Source organism: Clarias gariepinus, chromosome 6 (genome assembly GCF_024256425.1).
Source record: "Clarias gariepinus isolate MV-2021 ecotype Netherlands chromosome 6, CGAR_prim_01v2, whole genome shotgun sequence".
NCBI classification, from domain to species: domain Eukaryota; kingdom Metazoa; phylum Chordata; class Actinopteri; order Siluriformes; family Clariidae; genus Clarias; species Clarias gariepinus.
The window spans coordinates 32,291,834-32,311,849 of record NC_071105.1 but is presented as its reverse complement, the minus strand read 5'-3'; the positions used below and the strand labels follow the sequence as shown (position 1 = coordinate 32,311,849).

At 40.0% G+C, this 20,016-nt stretch overlaps 1 protein-coding gene across 1 annotated transcript; it reads left to right on the top strand.

Annotated features, from left to right (window-relative positions):
* Nucleotides 1–184: 184 nt before the first annotated feature.
* On the top strand, nt 185–18,446 carry srp68 (signal recognition particle 68). Its single transcript, XM_053499138.1, has 16 exons — nt 185–376; nt 1,470–1,536; nt 1,625–1,738; nt 2,869–3,064; nt 4,124–4,206; nt 4,590–4,699; nt 5,207–5,289; nt 6,063–6,203; nt 11,558–11,656; nt 11,777–11,844; nt 12,690–12,843; nt 13,089–13,183; nt 13,332–13,461; nt 15,360–15,435; nt 15,588–15,640; nt 17,777–18,446. Exons 1-16 carry the CDS (start codon nt 289–291, stop codon nt 18,002–18,004), a joined length of 1,785 nt encoding a protein of 594 aa, XP_053355113.1. The 5' UTR covers nt 185–288; the 3' UTR covers nt 18,005–18,446.
* Nucleotides 18,447–20,016: the final 1,570 nt, after the last annotated feature.

Genomic DNA, 20,016 nt, shown 5'->3' with positions numbered 1-20,016 from the left:
CGTTCGATTCCCCCCTCCCCCCGTGCCGTGGACACCCCAGTGACATCAAAACCTCTAGACGAGGTGTCACCAATGAGGAAATCGCCTCATATTCGCTTTATATTTATTAACTATTATAGTTTATATTAACTAATTATATTTATCAACGGATTTTAAAAAACATTTCGTACGCTCTCCGGCTCTGACCACGCCTCTGCGCCTTTTCTTTTTTTTTTGCGTGTATTTCCGGGTCAAGGATTTTCTACATCCGTTTTTTGTACGAGACGTGTTCTACTTAGTGAGAGGAAGATGGCCGTAGAAAAGGCTAATGAAGCGAAAATAACCTCGCTGGAGGGAAACAAGGAGAACGCCATGGACGAGGGCCTCTCTCTGGAAAGTATCCTTCTCGAATGAAATCCCTGGGTTTATGAACGTGTGCTTTGCTTTATCCTAGTTTGCGGTCTAGCTAGCCAGCGTGCTTGGGGCCGTGTCCCAAATGTGAGCGTGCAGCCTGTGCATGCGCACTACATAGGTTGTTCACAGTGAGGCCTAGTGCACCCTATCTAGTGCTATACATCTACAATAGGGACTGTGGGGGTTTACGCTTAGGCATACGTGTCATTTGTGTTGGTAAATTAATTATTGTTGGTTTAATTTGAATGTTACTCATGATAATCAGAAAAACTATTGGCGTTGTTTATGATTTTAGCGTTATAGTTAGTGTTTTTTTCCGCGTCAGCATTAAGTGTTTTTATATGTTGCTTGATGAGCTGTTAGTCTTGCATCAGTTTTAGTTACTGATTCAACAAATCAGACCTGAGTACTGAAGCTGTTAGACCAGAGATCATGTCCAACGCTTTTTTTTTTTTTTTAGCATATATATTGATCAAATTCGATCAAACGGTACAGAATCACTGAATTCAGTTGAATATCTAACATGTTTTTGTTGTAGTACTTGGATACCTGTGTAACTTGGTCAGAATGGACGGGCGTCCAGGGACACGGGGACGGGCGTCCAGGGACACGGGGACGGGCGTCCAGGGACACGGGGACGGGCGTCCAGGGACACGGGGACGGGCGTCCAGGGACACGGGGACGGGCGTCCAGGGACACGGGGACGGGCGTCCAGGGACACGGGGACGGGCGTCCAGGGACACGGGGACGGGCGTCCAGGGACACGGGGACGGGCGTCCAGGGACACGGGGACGGGCGTCCAGGGACACGGGGACGGGCGTCCAGGGACACGGGGACGGGCGTCCAGGGACACGGGGACGGGCGTCCAGGGACACGGGGACGGGTTTCCCATCTAGGAGTATGCGGTGTATGTTCAGTCCAGGGTTATGAGGTGTACTTTCTGAACTATAGGGCGTACATCCCTTTATTATAAGACACACATCCAGAGATATAGGATTTATATTCAGGATTATAAGGCGTATACCTTTTAAATTATAGGACACACATTCTGGATTTTTCTTAACGTTCTCTTCCAGTCCTTCAGATAATAAAAGAGTCCCAGCAACAGCATGGACTCAGGCACGGAGACTACCAGCGCTACAGGTGAGCCCTTCACACATGGTGCGTCACTTTTTTACACAGACAGTGTCTGTGTTTTTGATGTCATGTTTTTCCTTTTCTTTTGTCTCAGGGGATATTGCTCTCGAAGACTGCGTCGTCTGCGCAAAACTCTGGGCTTCCGAATGGGCAACCGGCACAAGTTCACGGGCAAGAAAATCACTGTGGAGATCCTGTCGGACAGTCGGTGAGAAAGTCGTCGGCACATTTAGTCTCTGGTACAAGTGGTGCAGGTTTATAAAGAAATATGCTTGTAATTTTGACTGAGCGTCCTGTAGAACCACACACAGTTCTTTTGAGGACTTTGATTGTTGCACCTTAGGATTAGTGCTGTTTTGAAATAATAAATGTAAATAAAAATTCTTAGGAAAGTTTGTATTAAAAAACATGGGGTGCGTAAGACATTTGCACAGTATTGAAGGATCTGTGATCCTCAAGTGGTTTCCAGCATTGGCTCTGGAGAACTGCTGATCTATATTCGTAATCTCACTGGGGAGAGGAGAGCAAGCAAACCGAGTCCTTTAAAAAAAAAAAAAAAACAGTAGCAACGTAATTCAACCCAGTGGCAAGGAGTAAACCTGTAATATCTTATTACAGTAGGGAGGAAAAGGGCAAGCTCAGCTAATGACGGCTCACACTTCTCATTTACAGCACATGAACATATAATACCTAATGTGCTGCCTTGGGTTGTTTGTTTTATTATAGAGAAATAAAAGATATGCTGTCATTGGGAAGTAAATGATTGATTTGGGGCTTGGAACGTGTTACCATACTAACGTGCATTGATTGTTTTGGTATCAGAAGACCAGGCTCCAGTTTATGTTTAGTGTCGAGAAACAAATGCACAGTGCTTGGCTAATAGTGATGGGACTCACAGGGGACCTCCCGATAAGATGATATCACAATACCCAGTTGTTAATTTGATTTTTATTACGATTCTGTTAGTGTCATAAATTTCAAAAATAAGTTACAGCTCTAAAACGAGGACTATGGGCTGCGGGGTCCAGTCCGTGGGTACGGGGCGCGCGGTCCAGTCCAGGGCTACATATGCGGCGATACATAAATTTCCACACGATACATCACTGAATTAATTTTTCCCCTATTTCTGTTGGCTAATATTGTCTTAGCAATAAGATCTGTAGGAGTGATACCAGGCTTTACCACAGTGTGGTAACTCCAGCTTCCATACTTTTTTTTGTTCACTTTCCTTTTATTTTATGCAGCTACTTATACACTCCTTTAATTTTAACAGTATGTTCCACTTCAGTGATAGTTTTTATTATTATTATTATTTCGCCCCCTTTTTTCCCCTAACAGATACCTGTTGCTGGTTGTGATGGAAGCCGAGCGGGCGTGGAGCTACGCCATGCAGTTGAAGCAGGAGGCCAACACCGAGCCGCGGAAACGCTTCCACCTGATGGCGCGTCTTCGCAAGGCAGCCAAGCATGGAGAGAAGCTGGAGAAGCTTTGCGAGAGCCAGCGTGTCGACGCCAAGACCAAACTAGAGGCTCAGGTAGCCAAGAATGGGGAAAAATAAAAAATTACTGAACTGTTGGTTGTTGTAGGTGAAGGGATGGTATCCTTAATATGCCAAGAACAATACAACTGGGTTATTCTCACTTTTGGTAATTTGGTTATTGACAGCCTGACAGGATCTGTGTTTGGTTTCTGGAAAACTGTTTGTATTTTTTGCAGGGTGTATTTGGGTTATTACACAGTCCTGGGGAGAGATGGCGTTTTTATTGAAAAATAAGGCCGTCACTTTGCACACAGTGTCGGCATAAGTTACGCCCCACAATCAATAACGAGATCAAATTGCTATATGGCGAGAGGAGGCCGATCCTCGTGACTTGTTGTGTGAGAGAATTGTTAGTTCTTTTTTGAGCTAGTTGTCCGAGCAATTCGTTTATTGAATCACCTGCAGGGTTTTATACAAAGATTAGCGGCATGAAATGCATACTCTTATGGCATCATATTTACTTCCAAATATTTTATTTATTTATTTTTTATAATCACAATTCTGGCATTAGATCAGTGTAGGAATCTGGTATAGACCTGATTCACACAGTCTTTGAGATTGGAGCTTAATCACTGTTTACCTCCATGCATTTTCCACCCCTGTGCTGATTCATTGTCCACATGGCCTTGAAGCTTCACGCTCATGCTGTTCCCGCTGTAATAAAAGACTGATGTGAAGTGTTGTCAATGTGATCTCGTAGGATTATCGCTACATTTTAAATCATCCTTTACATGTTAAAGGATCATTCCTACACTTTTTAAACTCGTCACATATTAGCAAGTTTGTTTAGTACCAGAAAAAAGTACATGTATATTGAATTGGGATATTTATAAAAAAAAAATTTGAATAATATATACTATGTATAATAAATGACTAGGAGTCTGCCTGACCAAATCGCAATACAGATCAATTTGCCCCCAAGGTATTGTGATATGATCTCGCCCATTTCCTGATAATTCCTGTTCCTACTGGTTACCACGTAAGAAACTGTTTACGCAGCTGTTTTTCATACTGTTGATGTTGGTGTGTGTGTTTTTCCGTTCCTGTTTCCAGGCGTACTCTTCCTACCTGACCGGCATGGTCCAGTTTGAAATGCAAAAGTGGAAATCGGCAATGGAGGCCTTTAACAAGTGCAAGTGAGTGTCTTCTTGCATACAACAGCATCTCCAGAATGTATTGAATTGCTTGTGTTATGAAACGGCGAAGGTCACATTTACTTGGATTACATGTATACGAGAATTCCGTGTAGTAGTCAGCAGATCAGCTTGGGCTGTCAAGTCCTTATTGTTTTTAAATTCTTGAACACATCCGAAGGTAAGTTGACATTTCTGACTGCTTTATCATGTGCTCCCTGTCACGGTGCCTTTACATCATCATTAGGTAAAGTATACTTGGCATCAGTTGCCTAGCAACCTCACCTCTCCTTACTGATTGATTTGAATTGAAGCGAAACACACTTAATAGCACACTTTTATTGTTTTTTAAATGCGTGATGGGTTAAATGGCTCTTGACTTACAGGACGATCTACCTGAATCTGGCGAGTGCGTTCACTGAGGAGCAGGCTGTCCTATACCACCAGCGGGTGGAGGAGATCTCGCCCAACATCCGCTACTGTGCATACAACATCGGTGAGACACATGCACACACTTTTTTACCCTGCTTCACAGTTAGGAGATACCACTACCATACCACTTTATCAACATTACTGGTATTCAGTGTTTTTGCTGTATTTGTGCATTTGCTTAAGCGGTATCTCTAACTGAGCTTTCAGACGTTTCAATCATCTTATAATTTTCATTATAATTACAAATGATACCAAGTGACTGATGAAAAAACGTTCGGTGCAGAGTTTCGATTTGTTATCCGCCCACTAGTTAAAATCCATATAAATACATTTAAATTGAATTAAAAAAATTTTTTAATCTTCTGTTCCATCATTCTATTCCACGTTTTTCATGTTTGGCCTTCTTTGATTCCAGTTTGAGGTGATCAAAAGGAGAATTCTTTAAATAGTTTAGGGTTCTGAGTTAGTGTGTTAAGTTTTGCAAATGGTAAACACTAAGTTTACACTTGAGGCATGTGCTTAATTTTTTTGTGTGACGCTGCAAGACGGATCATGTTTCCTCTCTTTACAGGTGACCAGAACGCTATAAATGACCTGATGCAGATGAGGCTCAGTGCAGGAGGAGGCGGAGGCATGATGGCTGAAAAGCTCGAGGTTAGAAGTCACAATTCAAAGCTGTTACACGCTAAAGTCTTTTCTAAAACCAATAATGAGCCAGATCGATCTGAGATCATCAAGAGCAGGAACAGTTCTATAAAGTGCACGTCTATCCAAAAACTTTTTTTTTTTATCTTAACTTCAGGAGAGGAAGTAATAGAAGCAAGGAAGCAAATGTCGGTTCCTGTTGGGACAATATTAACACTAACTTTCTTTATCCACAATATGTAACTATGAACAAAAAATAAGCTTAACATTTCCTTTATTTGGAAATGTTTCTTTTCTTTCTTTTTTTTTTAAGCAGTCTGTTGCTTTGCTCCTCCACATTGGAGTTGTTTATACGGGATCAGGCTTCAGCTTTTAGCAGGTTGTTAGAGGCAGCTATGCGTTGTCACCTCCGATAATGCCCAGGAGTCTTCAGGGCTTTTTAAATAATACGTTCGTCAGCTATAAAAGAATGATAGTTGAGCATAGAAGTTGTTAATATGTTAGAAACTTATGGCGCTGTACATCACACATGCATGTCAATTATTTCATTTCCTCCACTTGGGGGAGCTCTTTGCATGCTCATCTCTATACCGCTGTACATCAGACATATAACGCTTTTGTGAATTGCTTGGAACAAAACTGGTGCGAGCTGTGGAGCTGGTTGATGTAGAAGTTTCAAGACTAATAGTAAAGTGAGAGAAGGATGTTGTTGTTAATCTCTATAACTAAATCATATCACAAGTTGCTCCTCTCTCTCTCTCTCTCTCTCTCTCTCTCTCTAGGCTCTGATCACTCAGACACGAGCGAAGCAGGCGGCCACCATGAGCGAGGTGGAGTGGAGGGGTCGCACTGTTCCGGTTAAAATCGACAAAGCCCGGATCTTTCTCTTGGGACTGGCTGACAACGAGGCTGCCATTGCACAGGTGAGGCTAATGAGCTTCAGATACACTTCTCCAATAAACTTATAGGATAGTTAGCCTTACAGATGTTAGTTGGGTAAAACTAAGCAACTATAGAATGAGTGGCTTTTAAATAAGGGCCTAGTAACAGGTTATACTGTTAAAGGCAATGTTTTTGCACAGCAGCAATTAAATTGTGGTGAACAGCTGATGTTAGATAGATCCACATACTTATAGGTGTAATCAACTGGCATCTTGAGCTGGTAATAATAGTAAGAATAATGATACAGAAGACTCTGATAAGACTTTTAACCATAGTAAAACATTGCAAATGCAAATGTTTTTTTAATAAAATTCTGGCCGAGGTGGCATGGACCCCGTGTTTCCTGTGAACGACCTCATATTGCCCACTGCACTACTTACACATTTTAGGAGCTCAGCTGGGAATTATTGCCACATCCCCTGTATAGCCCTGACCTCACTTCAAGCCATTTCTACATTTTTGGGCTATTAACTGGGTTCCTGGGAGGCCAGCATTTCAGATGTGAAGCAGACAGTCCGATCATGGTTCTGGCATATTTTGTCCCTTGATGGTTATCCAAGCACTAGTAAAACATGAGATAAGTGCATTAGTGTAGAAGGAACTTGCTTATAGAGAACTAATAGGTGTTTTTACTCTCATAACTGCGTTATGTTACTCTGCACAATCAAAAGTCCTGGTTTGACTTGAACGCCCCTTGTAAATCATTTAAACCTGCAAGCGACAATGCAGTTATTCTATGCAAGTCTTTATGTTGAAGAAAACTTTTATTTAGATAAAATAATTTTTCACACAGTACGAAATGTGAATGAAAATAAAATGAAGAAAAAGTTAAATAAAATCCATGCTAAAAATAAAATGAACATTTAAAGTAAGATTTACAATACACATAATGGTCTCTTTCCAAGATAAAATATCAAATATAGAAATATAGATTACAGGCAAAATGTGTGGTGCCAGCTGTAGTTATGATTGTCATAATATGAAGTACAGATCATTTTAATTACATGTATGCATGTTGCTTGTTTCAGCGAGAATGAAAGGAAAGGTGTACAGGACAGCGATGCTCTACAGAGACATCTTAGAGCTTAGAGACAGCGGCGCTAAAGAAAAGACAGGAGGCAGAGCTAGAGATAGCAGAGCTGAAGATGTTGAGGTTCTCTTTGGGAGTGACAAGGATGGATAGGATCAAGAATGAGTTCATCAGAGGGACAACCCATGTTAGATGTTGTGGAGATAAAGTCAGAGAGGCCAGATTGAGGTGGTTTGGACATGTTCAGAAGAGAGATGGTGAATATATCGGTTGAAGGATGCTGAGGTTGGAACTGCCAGGCAGGAGGTCTAGAGGAAGACCAAAGAGAAAATTTATAGATATAATGAGAGAGGACATGAAGTTAGTTGGGATGAGAGAAGAGGATGCAGAGGATAGGGTTAGGTGGTGGCAGATGATTCACTGTGGCGACCCCTGAAAAGGAACAGCCGAAAGATAAAGAAGAAGAAGAAGAATGTTGCTTGTTTAAGTCAAGAATCGCCAAACACACCTGCTTAGAATTCCACATATTACGTTTTTCCCCATATGGGAAAACGTATTAATTATTTCCTTTCCTCCACTTGGGGGAGCTCTAAGCCATGCTCATCTCTTTGGCTGTATCTTTGGTATGTAGTTGTGGGTGTAAATTGGTATCAACCACACCTGTGCCGCTCCTCAGACTCATGGCATGCTGTTCCGTCAGCCCTAAACTGCATTCTACACGTCTACACCCCACTTCACACACTGCCCGTCGCTTTTGTGTTCAATGTCGAAATTCTGTGTTCATTCATTGTCGAATATTAGTGTTCGATGTCGAAACTCGTCCGAGTGTGTTTTTTCAGGAATGTGAATGTTTACAGTGTCTCGGCGGTTCTTTATGATTTGCTAACGTACGGGACCAGTTCGGCAAGGCCATGTTAAGTCTATTTACATAACATAAGCATATGACAGTGGGATTTGTATGACCTCAACAATTGACAGTTTTAAGCTTTTGCATGTTCATGCAGGAGGGGGGAGCAAATGAAAGTGTCCCAAGTACCAGGAGGATCCCATGGAGCTGATTGTGAACGGGACTGTATTTATTAAAAAAAAAAAAAAAAAAAAAAAAAGCAAAAGTTGATTCATAGACAGAAATAAATCACAAATTGAGACGTGTTTAAAAACGTCAAAAACATTTCCAGTCCTGCACATCGTTTAAGTGTTCGAATCAGCTGGCAGTGAAATTATGCCGTGTTCTTTCTCTCCTACACACAAACACGCGCACCTTCTCCCCTCTTTCCGGTTCAGAAACAAGTTCCCCCAGTCTTTGTTACCGTTGTGAGGTGTTACTGAGGTGGATATGTGACACACCTGACCACAATACCAGTCGTCATGTTCATATAGTAAATTAAATCTTTTTTTAATCCCAAGTTGTCTCTCCAACAAATCAGAGGTGTTACTTGCCCAAGTACATGACGTATAAGTAATAACACTGACGAACATTTGACTGATTTGGAAAACAACTGATTTATGGTGTACACTGGAATTGAAAGTCTTTATGGTGCCAATTAATTGGCTTGAAGGGATAAAAAATTTATACATTTATCTCCATCTCATCTGGAATATGCCTGTGTCATCAGGAAAGAATAACTTCCTAGTTTCATTACATTTAGGTCATAATCTGATTTCATTTTATTTCCACCTGACCAACTGGATAAAACCCAGATGTAAGCCTAACCCGCTGCCTCCAGAGGATTAAACAATGGCCACTTTGCAAAATAGTATGCATCAGTACATACAGAATATGAAAATATCTTTCAATAAATAATCTTTCAAAAAACTTTGAAAAACACCAATGGTGTCCAAGTATGCAAAAAGCGGAAAAATGGGGGGGGGGGTATTTGCTGGTGTATTGATCAGAGTGTTTTGAAGAATTTCATATTTCTCTACAGTATAGTCAGTTTTAGCATAATTGCGTGCAAGCCCCCCCTCCATCTCATCGAGGCATTATTGTTTCTATGGTACCAAGTTTTTTGCGATGAGAGAATTCTTTAAGATTTTTTTTTGTCTCTAGAAGACGAAGGTTGTAGTTTTCTGACACAGGATTGTCTTTAGGACAGGACAGGCTGCATTTTTCTGACCACCGTAGGGTGATAAAGATAATGTGCCCATGTTATCGAGTAAGTCGTAGCAAATAACCTGTTTCGTAGACTGTTTAGGAAGAGTAAATTCAGCAACACATGTATGAAAAGTGCAGCATATTGTTTTAATAGAATGTCCAGTGAAAAATAATCCACTTTGAGGAAGCATCAGCTCCTCCTGGAGGGGGTTGTTTACTCCGATTGCACACAAATGCTGAAAGATTGCATGTATACTCGGGGTGCAGTGATCAGTCAGCATTGTCCAATAAAATCGATAAATCAGATTAGTTGGCAACAAATTCATCGATTCATTCATGACGTCATCGCACCCATTCCTGTGTGAACACTGACGTGTAGGTATTGGGTTTACTGGAGAGAAGTGATACGATGGAAATCACTTTCCAAAGGAAAAATGTCCTAAATGTGGTACCATTTTACTCTTAACTCTGGCAAAACAGCCTCTGGAATCAGAGGAAAAGACTTTGTCCTGGTGGGGCGTGGCCAAGCACCGCTTTGTGATTGACACGGAGTCAGGTAAATAGGAAAGAAATCACACCTGAAGAGAATGTGGATAATTACAGACTGTGGTGCTGTTTGTTTTTTTTTTTTTCAGGTTTCCTCAATGAACATGAAACACACACACCTTATTGCTGGCTTTTGAGCTCTGCATGCACTTTTTCTTTCTCACTCACTTACTTACTCACTAACACACACCCACACCTTGTTGATGGCTTTTGAACGATATCTCTCTCTCTCTCTGTGGTGCTTTTTCCAGCTCACAACTTGTGCGCACGCACACACTAATTAATCATATTCTCTTTAGATGGGTGTCTTTTTTTTCACCCACTTACATCATTCAGGTCCTTCACACGTCACTTGACCACACCCCTGCTCCATGATTACGACCCTTCAACACAGCCTTAATCTCAGTTTTCTTAAAATTTAGTTATATAAAAAAAATTGCTGCTACTTTGCTCTTTCTTTGTTTTAGATTTTTGTTTCATCAGAAAGTTTATTTAAAAGATATAAAAAAAACTGAATTATTCAACTTTATCTTTACCACATGCACAAAACAATATCAAGCTAAATTTTAAAGCCGATGGCCAATGAGTAATTGTGCAGTCAGTAATCCGATTAATCATTTCAATGATCGATTATCAGCCGTAATGTAAACTCCCATGAGCAATGCTGTTGAGATTCAAAGACTAGATTGGATCGTAAGGAAGCAAAATATCCGGTCATGTTGCACACACTGATTTCTGTGTGCCCCGGCACAATTTTATTCTTTGTACATCTTATTTCTTATTTGTTCAGGAAGTCACCAACACACAAAGCATTTCTGTATCTGTGGAGCATACCTCCTAATGTTGCATCCTCGGTTCTCATATTGCTCGAGGCTTATCCGAAGCATCGGTTTGGGTTATTAACACTTTATTGTGAGCTCTGTTCGTTGCCTCTAAGGAGCGTGTTGTTTAAAGAACACAGCAAATTTGCACTGTTGCATTAGGCTTACCTGTGTAATCAAATACTCTTCTTAAAACATGAATCACATTTACATTTTGGGTTAATGTGATTTTTTTTTAATTCGTCAAGAGTCCTAAGCTTGCAGCCGTGCATGGTTGCTTAGTGATGCATGTTCTGCCCTGGTGGAAAGCTAAGTTAAGTTCGATTTCAGGAATGTGCATGCCAGGAGTTCAAATTTCTCGAGCTGGATCGGTTTGGAGGGCATGAGTGAAAAACTCTCAGAAACCGAAACCTCAGATGTTTGCAGCTGGAATGCTTTCATCTGGCACTGCTTGCTGTGATCTGGACAAACCTGTGATATGACCTTTGATACAGTTTATACTTGATATAAAGGTGGCTATTCATGCGATCATCATTCATGAAATGACAGCAGGTCATATCTCCAACAGTAATGGATTTAACACTTTAGTACACTACAGAACATGCTGTTTGAGGAAAACAAGCAATGAGGAAAGTGGTGGTAGTTTTTCATTTTCCGTTTCCATATAAGCCAGATAAGTTTCCCAAAGATTACGTTGTTTGTAGTGAGACAAACCTATATGCAGTTATCAGTAACACTTTATTAAGATCTGTTCGTTCCTGCTATTAATTTCCATTACTTTTAGTTATTTCTAACTTTCCCTTTATCTGCATCTGTACATTTCTCTTTTTGTCTCTCTCTCAGGCAGACAACGACGAGACGAAAGAGCGCCTGTACGAGACTCTGCTGGCTGAGTGCAGAGACACAATCCAGGCTGTGAGAGAGGAACTGCGCACCGATGTGGTAAGAGCACAGAGCTTTTCGACATGTGCACGAAGGATGCGAATAGTGAGCCAGAGGAGAGATGGAGTTACTGTGTGGAGGCCACAGAATTGAGAAGTGTTTGTGTTTGACCCCTAACAGAAGCAGAGAGAGAGAGCTGCAGACAGTGCAGAGAGTGGGAAAGTCTCCAACCTGCAGTACCTGCACAGGTAACGCTTCTTGCCTGAATGCCTGTGCTTAGTTTCAAGATGTCCTTTGCATTTATTTGGATGTAATAGTTACTGTGATATATTATGCTGTCAAAACACATCTTTGGTCTTTTTTTTTTTTTTTCCTTTTTTTTTTTGACAAATCACATGTTTGTTAGAGGAGAATGTAAATCAGAATTTATAAATACGGTAACCAGCCATAACATTAACGCTAATAATCAGTAAACTGGTAACAGGATCACAGGCACCCAAGGCTCAGTTACAAAGGCTGGATCCTACAAAAAACAAAATGCAGCACAACTTGCTTAAAAACCTTAATGCTCTCTATGATAGAAAGGTATCAGAACACTCTGTGCCTCAGAGCCTGCTGTGTATGGGGCTTAGCAGGCAAAGAGTTCAAGATTGTTGCTCTGGCCACCAAATTCTCAAGATCTCAATCTGGCCGAGCGTTTGTGGAATGTGCTGAACGAACAAGCCCCACCCAGCAACCCACAGCACCAGAAGGATCTGTTGATAATGTCTTGATGCCATACACCACAGCACACCCCCAGAGGTCTTGTAGAGTCATGGAAGGGTGGGGACCTACACATTAGGATTGAAGCTTGAATACTGCGGTTATAATCAATCATCTGTAGGTTAATGAAATCCAGTGTTCAATTGAGCTAGTTAGAAAGGGATAGATAAATGGAGATAAACAGACCTAAATACCATAAAACAAATTATAGCTCAATATTCATCTACTTCTGGCAAAGAAAAAACATGGAGTGTGTTTGTGCTTTCAATTTCATTAATACAGTATGTTTACATAATTGTTTCATAAATATTGTGTGTGTGTGTGTGTGTAGCTATCTAACCTATATAAAGCTGTGGACGGTGGTGAAGAGGAATGAGAGCATGGCTCAGGCGCTGCAGGCCAAACTGAAGGAGCCACAGACGGACGAGAACAAGAGAGGACCGAGACCCCAAGACCTGATCCGGCTCTACGAGATTATTTTGCAGGTGCAGACATACAGAGTACTATTACCAAAGACTTTATCTGGATCTATCTGCTTTACCTGCACTGCTGTCAGGACCTGGTAGAACTAAACAAATGAAATTTGGAAATTTACAAGAATTAAAACACCATCTTTGTTAAAAGACATCCAGGAACAGATTGCACAATTCACTTCATCTGTCATGTTGACTGTGTATGTCTTTTTTTTTTGATTAATTTTGTCCTCTCTCTTTATTGTTCATTTGTGTAGAGCCTGGCAGAGTTGTCTACCCTGCAGGGTTTGGAGGAGGATCGTGTCTTCCAGAAAGAGGTGGCGCTTAAGACGCTTGTCTACAAGGCTTACAGGTGTGTGGGTGTGCGTGAATGAATGTGTGTAAGCAAGCATCTTGCCACAGCATTTCTAAAATAGTTGAGAAGCTTCAGCTTTGTCACACTGTCTTTTTGTCTTTAATACACACAATGACTGACTGTGTTTCGTCCCGTACTTGTGCAGGTGCTTCTTCATCGCCCAGTCATATGTCGTGGTAAAGAAGTGGAGCGAGGCTTTAGTTCTGTATGAAAGAGTGCTGAAATACGCCAAAGAGGTGCAGTCCAAGGCCAAAAACCTCAATAACAGCCTTAAGGTACATTTGCACAGCGTGGATTTCTGGCTCAGAGGTGTCTAAGGACAATTATGGAGTTGGTTTAAAAAAGGTTTCTAATAGTAGTCAAATCTGATTTAAAATATATTTTTTGTATCATCCAGAATGGCCCCATTCACACCCATGTACACAAAGCTCCACCTTTACTAGAGTTGTCAGCACATAGCCTCATTACTTTCATATTTAGTCAGACATTCAATTGCCTGAACGCAAAATTGCTCTTTATGACATATTAACACTTAATTAATAGTACAAATAAAACTGGTTTTAGGGGCATGACTGAAAAATGACTTAGAAGACGTTAATCGAAACTGGTGTTTTTAGTAAGCACACTTTTCTTACGGTATAAAAAAATAATTAAAAATTATTGTCCACTTTATTTATACAAGTACAGTGGAATTACCTCGGAGTTTGTGTGTGTTTACCACATGAGTTTGTGAGTGTTCCACAAGATGAGCAAAGATTTTTAATACATTTTTTTTTGTCTTGAAAAACGAGCAAGTCTTGGTTTACAAACAGAGCGCCTGCGCGGATAAACGGAAACACTTATCTGTCTGGGTTTATTTAAAAAAAAAATTTCATTAAAAAGTTAAAGATCCATTTTCTTCCTCAGCCTGTTGTGTGTGTGCCATAATTTGACACCGTGCCGGTTCACTCGCGCACACACTCTCTTTCTCTCTCGCCTTTAGTAAGGGAGAGAGAGCGGCAGGCAGTGTGTTTTTGTGTTTGTGAACCGGCACAGGTTTAAATTGTGCGCGCACACATATAACGACAGACCCAAACACACACACACACCGCCTGCACGCATAAACGGAAACGCTTATTTGTCTGGATTTATTTTTACTTTTTTTAATGGTAAAGTGCAGGTTGTTTTGTTTTATTTTTACTTTATATTGTGTATTAATTATTTTCATGTATTTATTTTTTTGGGCTGTGGAATAAATAATTTGAGTTTCCATTATTTTTCATGGGCGAAATTAAATTTTGTTTACAAGTTTTGGAATACGAGTCCGCTCCTGGAACAAATTATGCTTGTAATCCAAAGTTCCACTGTAAGTAAATAAAAAAACAAACACGTTTTATTCACATTCCGATTTTGGTTATTGTACTTAATATCTGGTAGATCTTGTAAGATTAGTTCGTTTATCAGATTGTTTTTTTTTTTTTAATGGTTTAGCAAATGAGTTTAATTAATTATAATTTTTTCTACAACAACATGTTTGAATTCTTATTGGTCACAAGATGTTATCAGACTTGTACAGGAAACATTCCACACAAAAGTTAATAATAAATGGATTTAAATTATTCTTTTAAAAAAGAGAGAAGCTGAAATTATTGATGAGGTGAAGTTTGCTGGTTGTTTCAAGTTTATTGAAGTCGTAAGTTAAAATGCAGTTAAAGTTCCAGCTTACTTATCATTCAGATAACACATCAGACTCCCTCTGTTTTACTCCTCCGCCAAACGGAACCATTTCATTGTCTTTAAAAATGAGCTACACCTCAGCCACGCCCCACCTGAGAACCTCACACCCGAGCAACAAGCCGGGGGAGGGGTTTTCTTATGTGATGTCACATTAGGCCGAAATTATAACTAACTTGTTTAAGCCTTAGCCCAAACCAAAAGGGCAACTTGAGGTTATTCTCTTTTTGTTCGTTTTTTTTTTCATGTTTTTGTTTTGGTTTATTTTTCTCTCATTCCAATAATTTACCTTTAACACTTTAATCATTTTAATAATTTATTTAAAACAAACTATTAAAAACCTGCATTTTTTTTTTTTTGCCAACTTCCATGAGATGAGATTATGTATATATATCCTACCTTGAAGCGGTACTTAAGAAGTTTATTTTCTTTACCTTTTCTTGTCATTTTTTTTTACAAGGACCTTCCGGACGTTCAGGAACTCATCGCTGAAGTCAACTCTGAAAAATACTCCCTTCAGGCCGCAGCCATATTGGGTAAGCGTGATTTTTTTTCGTGAAAGATGATTTTCATTATAACTGGTGTTAAGATTTCGACAATTGTAACGTGTCCCTGCAGAAAAGATGATGCACATACTCACTTGTATGGATTACGCAAGTTAGATTTCAATTTATTAATTTTTTTTCAGATAAAGATGACGTGACTGAAGCTCCCGCTCAGCAGCAGGTCAAAGATAACAAGGTAAACATTCCAAACATTTTTAACTATCTTAGGTGTGACATTTAGTGAACCCATGATTTAAATATGGTCATCCAAATCTCGCAGCAATTAAAGTAAACCTGTACGGTGGTAAACTTTGATTTTGGTTAGTTTGGACACACCTTCTATTTCCATGGTCTTTCCAAATTTTTTATGTCTTGTACGTTTATGTACGTTGTAAGACAATGCTGAAGGCATCCGAAATATGCAATAATCTCCTTGGAGCAGTTGATATAAAGATGTCTGCTACTCCTGCCTTTATAACAACGCTAATCTGAGGTGCTGTTTGTTAACTGGGTTTTTTGAAACTGCTAACACTGAATTAACTTCTCCTCTGCAACAGGGGTAAGTCTTGGTCTTTCTGCAATGGTCTTCACGAGAGCCAGTTTCATCATGATGCTTGATGGGTTTTGCAGATGCACCAGACTATGTTCTTGCAAAAACTATTTCTTGGTTTTTTAAAATAACCTGACCTTTATGTCCTAAAAGTGGTGGTTGTCACCTAATTACATAATTCCATAGTTTTGAAATCTCTGGTATGGCGGCACGGAGGTGTAGTGGTTAGCACTAGTGGGTTCGATTCCCAGTCAGGTTTGATTGTGTGTGTGTGTGCATGCCCCGTGATGGATTGGCACCCTGTCCAGGGTGTGCCCTGCCTCGTGCTTAAAGTATCTTGGCATCGGCTCCAGGTCCCCTCAACCCTGCATACAGGATAAAGTGGTATAGAAGATGAGGAGTGAGTGAGTGAAATCTCCAGGATTGTTGTAGAATGTAGAAAATAAATCGCTGAACAAAAACCATTGAATTAGAAGGCGTGTCCAAACCTTTGACTGGAAGTGCACATGAATTGAACTTAAAAACAAAGTGTGCTACGAACCACAAACATGATAATTTCAGCAAAAAAGATTCTCTTTTACAAGAGAACCACCGTGCTTAATATGGCGTTCCTGCTAGTCCACAATAGTCCACTTCTCACAAAACCAAATAAAGCTTTTTATGACCATCTGTCATTCTCCAACACACACACAACAGCAAATATTACTATGAAGGGGTGGAGATCAGTGGAATGTTGCAGGGCAGACCTTGGTGTGCTGAAGGCACAGGTGTGGGCGTTTGTGTGTGTGTGGGGTGCTGCAACAGGGCAAGGATCCCATGTTGTACAAAGTGTTGCGTCTCATCAGATCAAATGTTTTGTCTGTCTGTTTGTTTGATATTATTTGAAACAAATGTCTCCAGGTATTCGTTTAAGAGCTTGGAAAAAAATATTCATTTATGCTATTGTTTTAAGACACACCTCATATGATATATCTGACCGTGGATTTTTTTTTTTTTTTTTTTCCCTTTACTGTACCATCAGAGTGCATGTCTTTTATGATGTGCTACTAAAATAGACATGCGTGTTCAGGCTAGGGAACTAAAGGCATTTTCACCAGAAACAGTACCTAGTGCAGAAAAGCTAGGTGCCTGAGGAGTGAAAAGCCAAGTGGGTTTTCCTTTAGAACCTTCAGAGAAAGCCAAGGTGGTAAAGATTTAGTAAATTTGTTGTTCGGGGTAAAATAGGACTCCAGCCCATATGCGTATTTAATCATTATGTCCATGCAATATGGAGCAATGAACAAACAGCTGACGTCAAAATCATCCTTATTAAACGTTTTGCATTGAATATGCATCCGCGTTAAGTTATTGAAGGCGTAAAGCCTTGCCAAACTACAAAAGAAACCACTCATTGGACGAGAGACACACCCTGGAGTGGCATCTCTGGCAGGTTTCAAACACACTCCCAAATTAATGTATTGGTTATTACTTGTTGTCTTTCAAATCTGCCCAGCCAAAATCTCTCCAAGTTTCTGTCACAAAACAAAACGACGCACAATTCTCATTACGTTATAGTCAAATTAACAATCAAGTTTATAATCATGCCACAGAAACTGTAAGACTCCATACTACAGTAACTAACACTCAGTGATTTACAGCAGTAGCTTACGGGTACAATTCTATATATAGAAGTGAGATTAGTCACTGAAGAATGGGTAGCAGTGTAAATCTTCGGGGTATATATTCATCACCTCACATCATCAAGCCATAATGTACATAAATCTGTTCTTTATCCTTTCTCAGCCCCTCTCCGAACGATTGGACACCTTCCACATCGACCCGTCCCTCCTTGGCAAGCAGCCCAACCTCGTCCAGTTCCCGCCGGACTTCCAGCCGATCCCGTGCAAGCCTCTGTTCTTCGACCTGGCCCTCAACCATGTGGCCTTTCCACCGCTGGACGATAGGGTGGAGCAGAAGGGCAAGGGCGGTTTCACCGGCTACATCAAGGGCATCTTCGGCTTCGGCAGCTAATCGGTCAGACTCGAACCTGACAGCTGGAAGCAGTCAGAGCTCGATCTGGACTTGCTCTCTTAATCCCTTCCTGTCAATCCCATCTGTCATATTCTTTAGAAATCAGTCACCGGTGTCCTTTGCTCCATGAACTAAAGGACCAAGACTCGGCAAACCAGTGGGTTGTATCATGTGATGAACAAGGGAAGTGCTTTCACGTGCATAAATGTGCTCGTATACGTTTAGAAACAAACACCACTAGTGTCTGTTTAGTAGTAATATTAAATTAATGTTCACGGTGGGTTCTACCACATCGCCTGGATCCATCTTATTTATGCTAGAAGGGAGCAGAGCAGAAGGGTCAGGGGGCAATTTCGGACTATTCAGAGCTCAAGGATCCATGTCTTTTCTTTGTTTGGTGCAACAAAAAATAAATAAATTTAGTGTTCTTTAAAAAAAAAAACTCAGTTAACCAGGTACAATACACAAGTAAGCCATTGTATCACAGGTACAAAGAAATGCAATACTACAAAGTGTGAAGAAGCAGTTCATCAGTCTGTATGAGAAACTGACCCCAACTTAAGCAGTCCTGTTTTACCATTTTAAGAGAGAGAACCATGAATAATTGCAGTTATTAAGGATGCATTAATCCCCCCCATGGTTTGGTGTTAATCCAAATAGCATAAAGAGTAACTTGCCTAGTACTAAACAGTCAGGGGCATCATGGAATATTTTATTTAATGTCATTTTCATGCTGTACGTTTCTCTGGAAACGACGAGCTCCTCCTATGCAGGAGACTTTACTGCTGCACACAGTGTTATTAAATCCCCAGTGTGTACTAGTACTTTACAGCCACCCTTGAACTCTCTATTAAAGATAATATTTAAGCACCATAAAGATGTTTTAGTTGTACCGTAGAAAGATGACCATTTTCCCTAAGAGCACAGTTTGCATTGCTGTGATTATTATTCATTCATTTTAAAGGGAGTCCATATACAGTAGCTGTCATTTCTTATCTTTTATTCATTAGAATAGCAGTGAACAATATGGTACATAGTATCACATGGTATTTTTTATTACTATTATTAATACCAGAATGGGTATCGGCATCCCTGATCGCTGCAAATTGTGATTTGACTTTTTGAATTTTTCTGTATTTTACAATAATATTGTTTCTTGAATTCCTGCTCATATCCATTTTCCAAAAAATATCTAAATATCATAGTAGTTCTGGAAATTATTTGGCTTATCCGGTTTAAAAGCATTTGAACTATGTCACATTAAGCACCGACCCTGGCTTCTTGGCTGTTACATGACTGTTGTTATGAAGTGTTATAAAGTTCATATGTCATCATTCTACTCAGATTCATGTCATCTTAATTTGTAGATTAAATATAATCTAACATTACATTAACAATTGGGTGACATTTGGAAAATGTTTTTGTTTAATGACTGACTTGAGTAGAGAGTCAGTCTACAGTAAAGGGGGAGAAAATACAGAGAAAGTTGTATAGGTTTTCTTTGTCCTTTTGGAGAACCTAAAGAGAAATGTCAACATCCGTTTCCTCATGACTACCCAGATTACTGGTCTCCTGCTCGCTCTCTCTCTCTCTCTCTCTCTCTCTCTCTTAGCTTTACTGTAGACAGGTGCTGCGGTTTCTCATATCAACTCATACCAAAGCAAATCTCTGCATCCATTTTTGCATCTCTACTGTCATTTTGTATCTGTTATTGATTATTTCTGACTTACTTGTTGGACCCTGACTAATTTGCCAGATTTTTCTTTTCCTTTTTTTCCTTTTCTTTTTAAATATTTTATGAGCGTAGCGATGGCGATTATTAGAAGGGCAGAGCCGAGCATCTGTCATGTTTTCGGCTGTGATTTTTGTTTTAAAAAGATAATACATGAAAGTTTAAGTGCTCCTAATTAAAAGAATAAACTATAAATAAATGAAGAAGAAATGAATGCATGGTGGTGCTTTTGTTTAACAGAATTTGTGTGGATTTTAATACAGAAAAATAATACGCCAAA

Excerpts from the sequence above, each read along its gene's own strand:
- srp68 (XM_053499138.1), top strand. The coding sequence starts at position 289 with ATGGCCGTAGAAAAGGCTAATGAAGCGAAAATAACCTCGCTGGAGGGA. Across the intron at positions 4,700-5,206 it reads CTACTGTGCATACAACATCG|GTGACCAGAACGCTATAAAT; the intron begins GTGAGACACATG and ends CTCTCTTTACAG. Across the intron at positions 13,462-15,359 it reads ACCTCAATAACAGCCTTAAG|GACCTTCCGGACGTTCAGGA; the intron begins GTACATTTGCAC and ends TTTTTTTACAAG.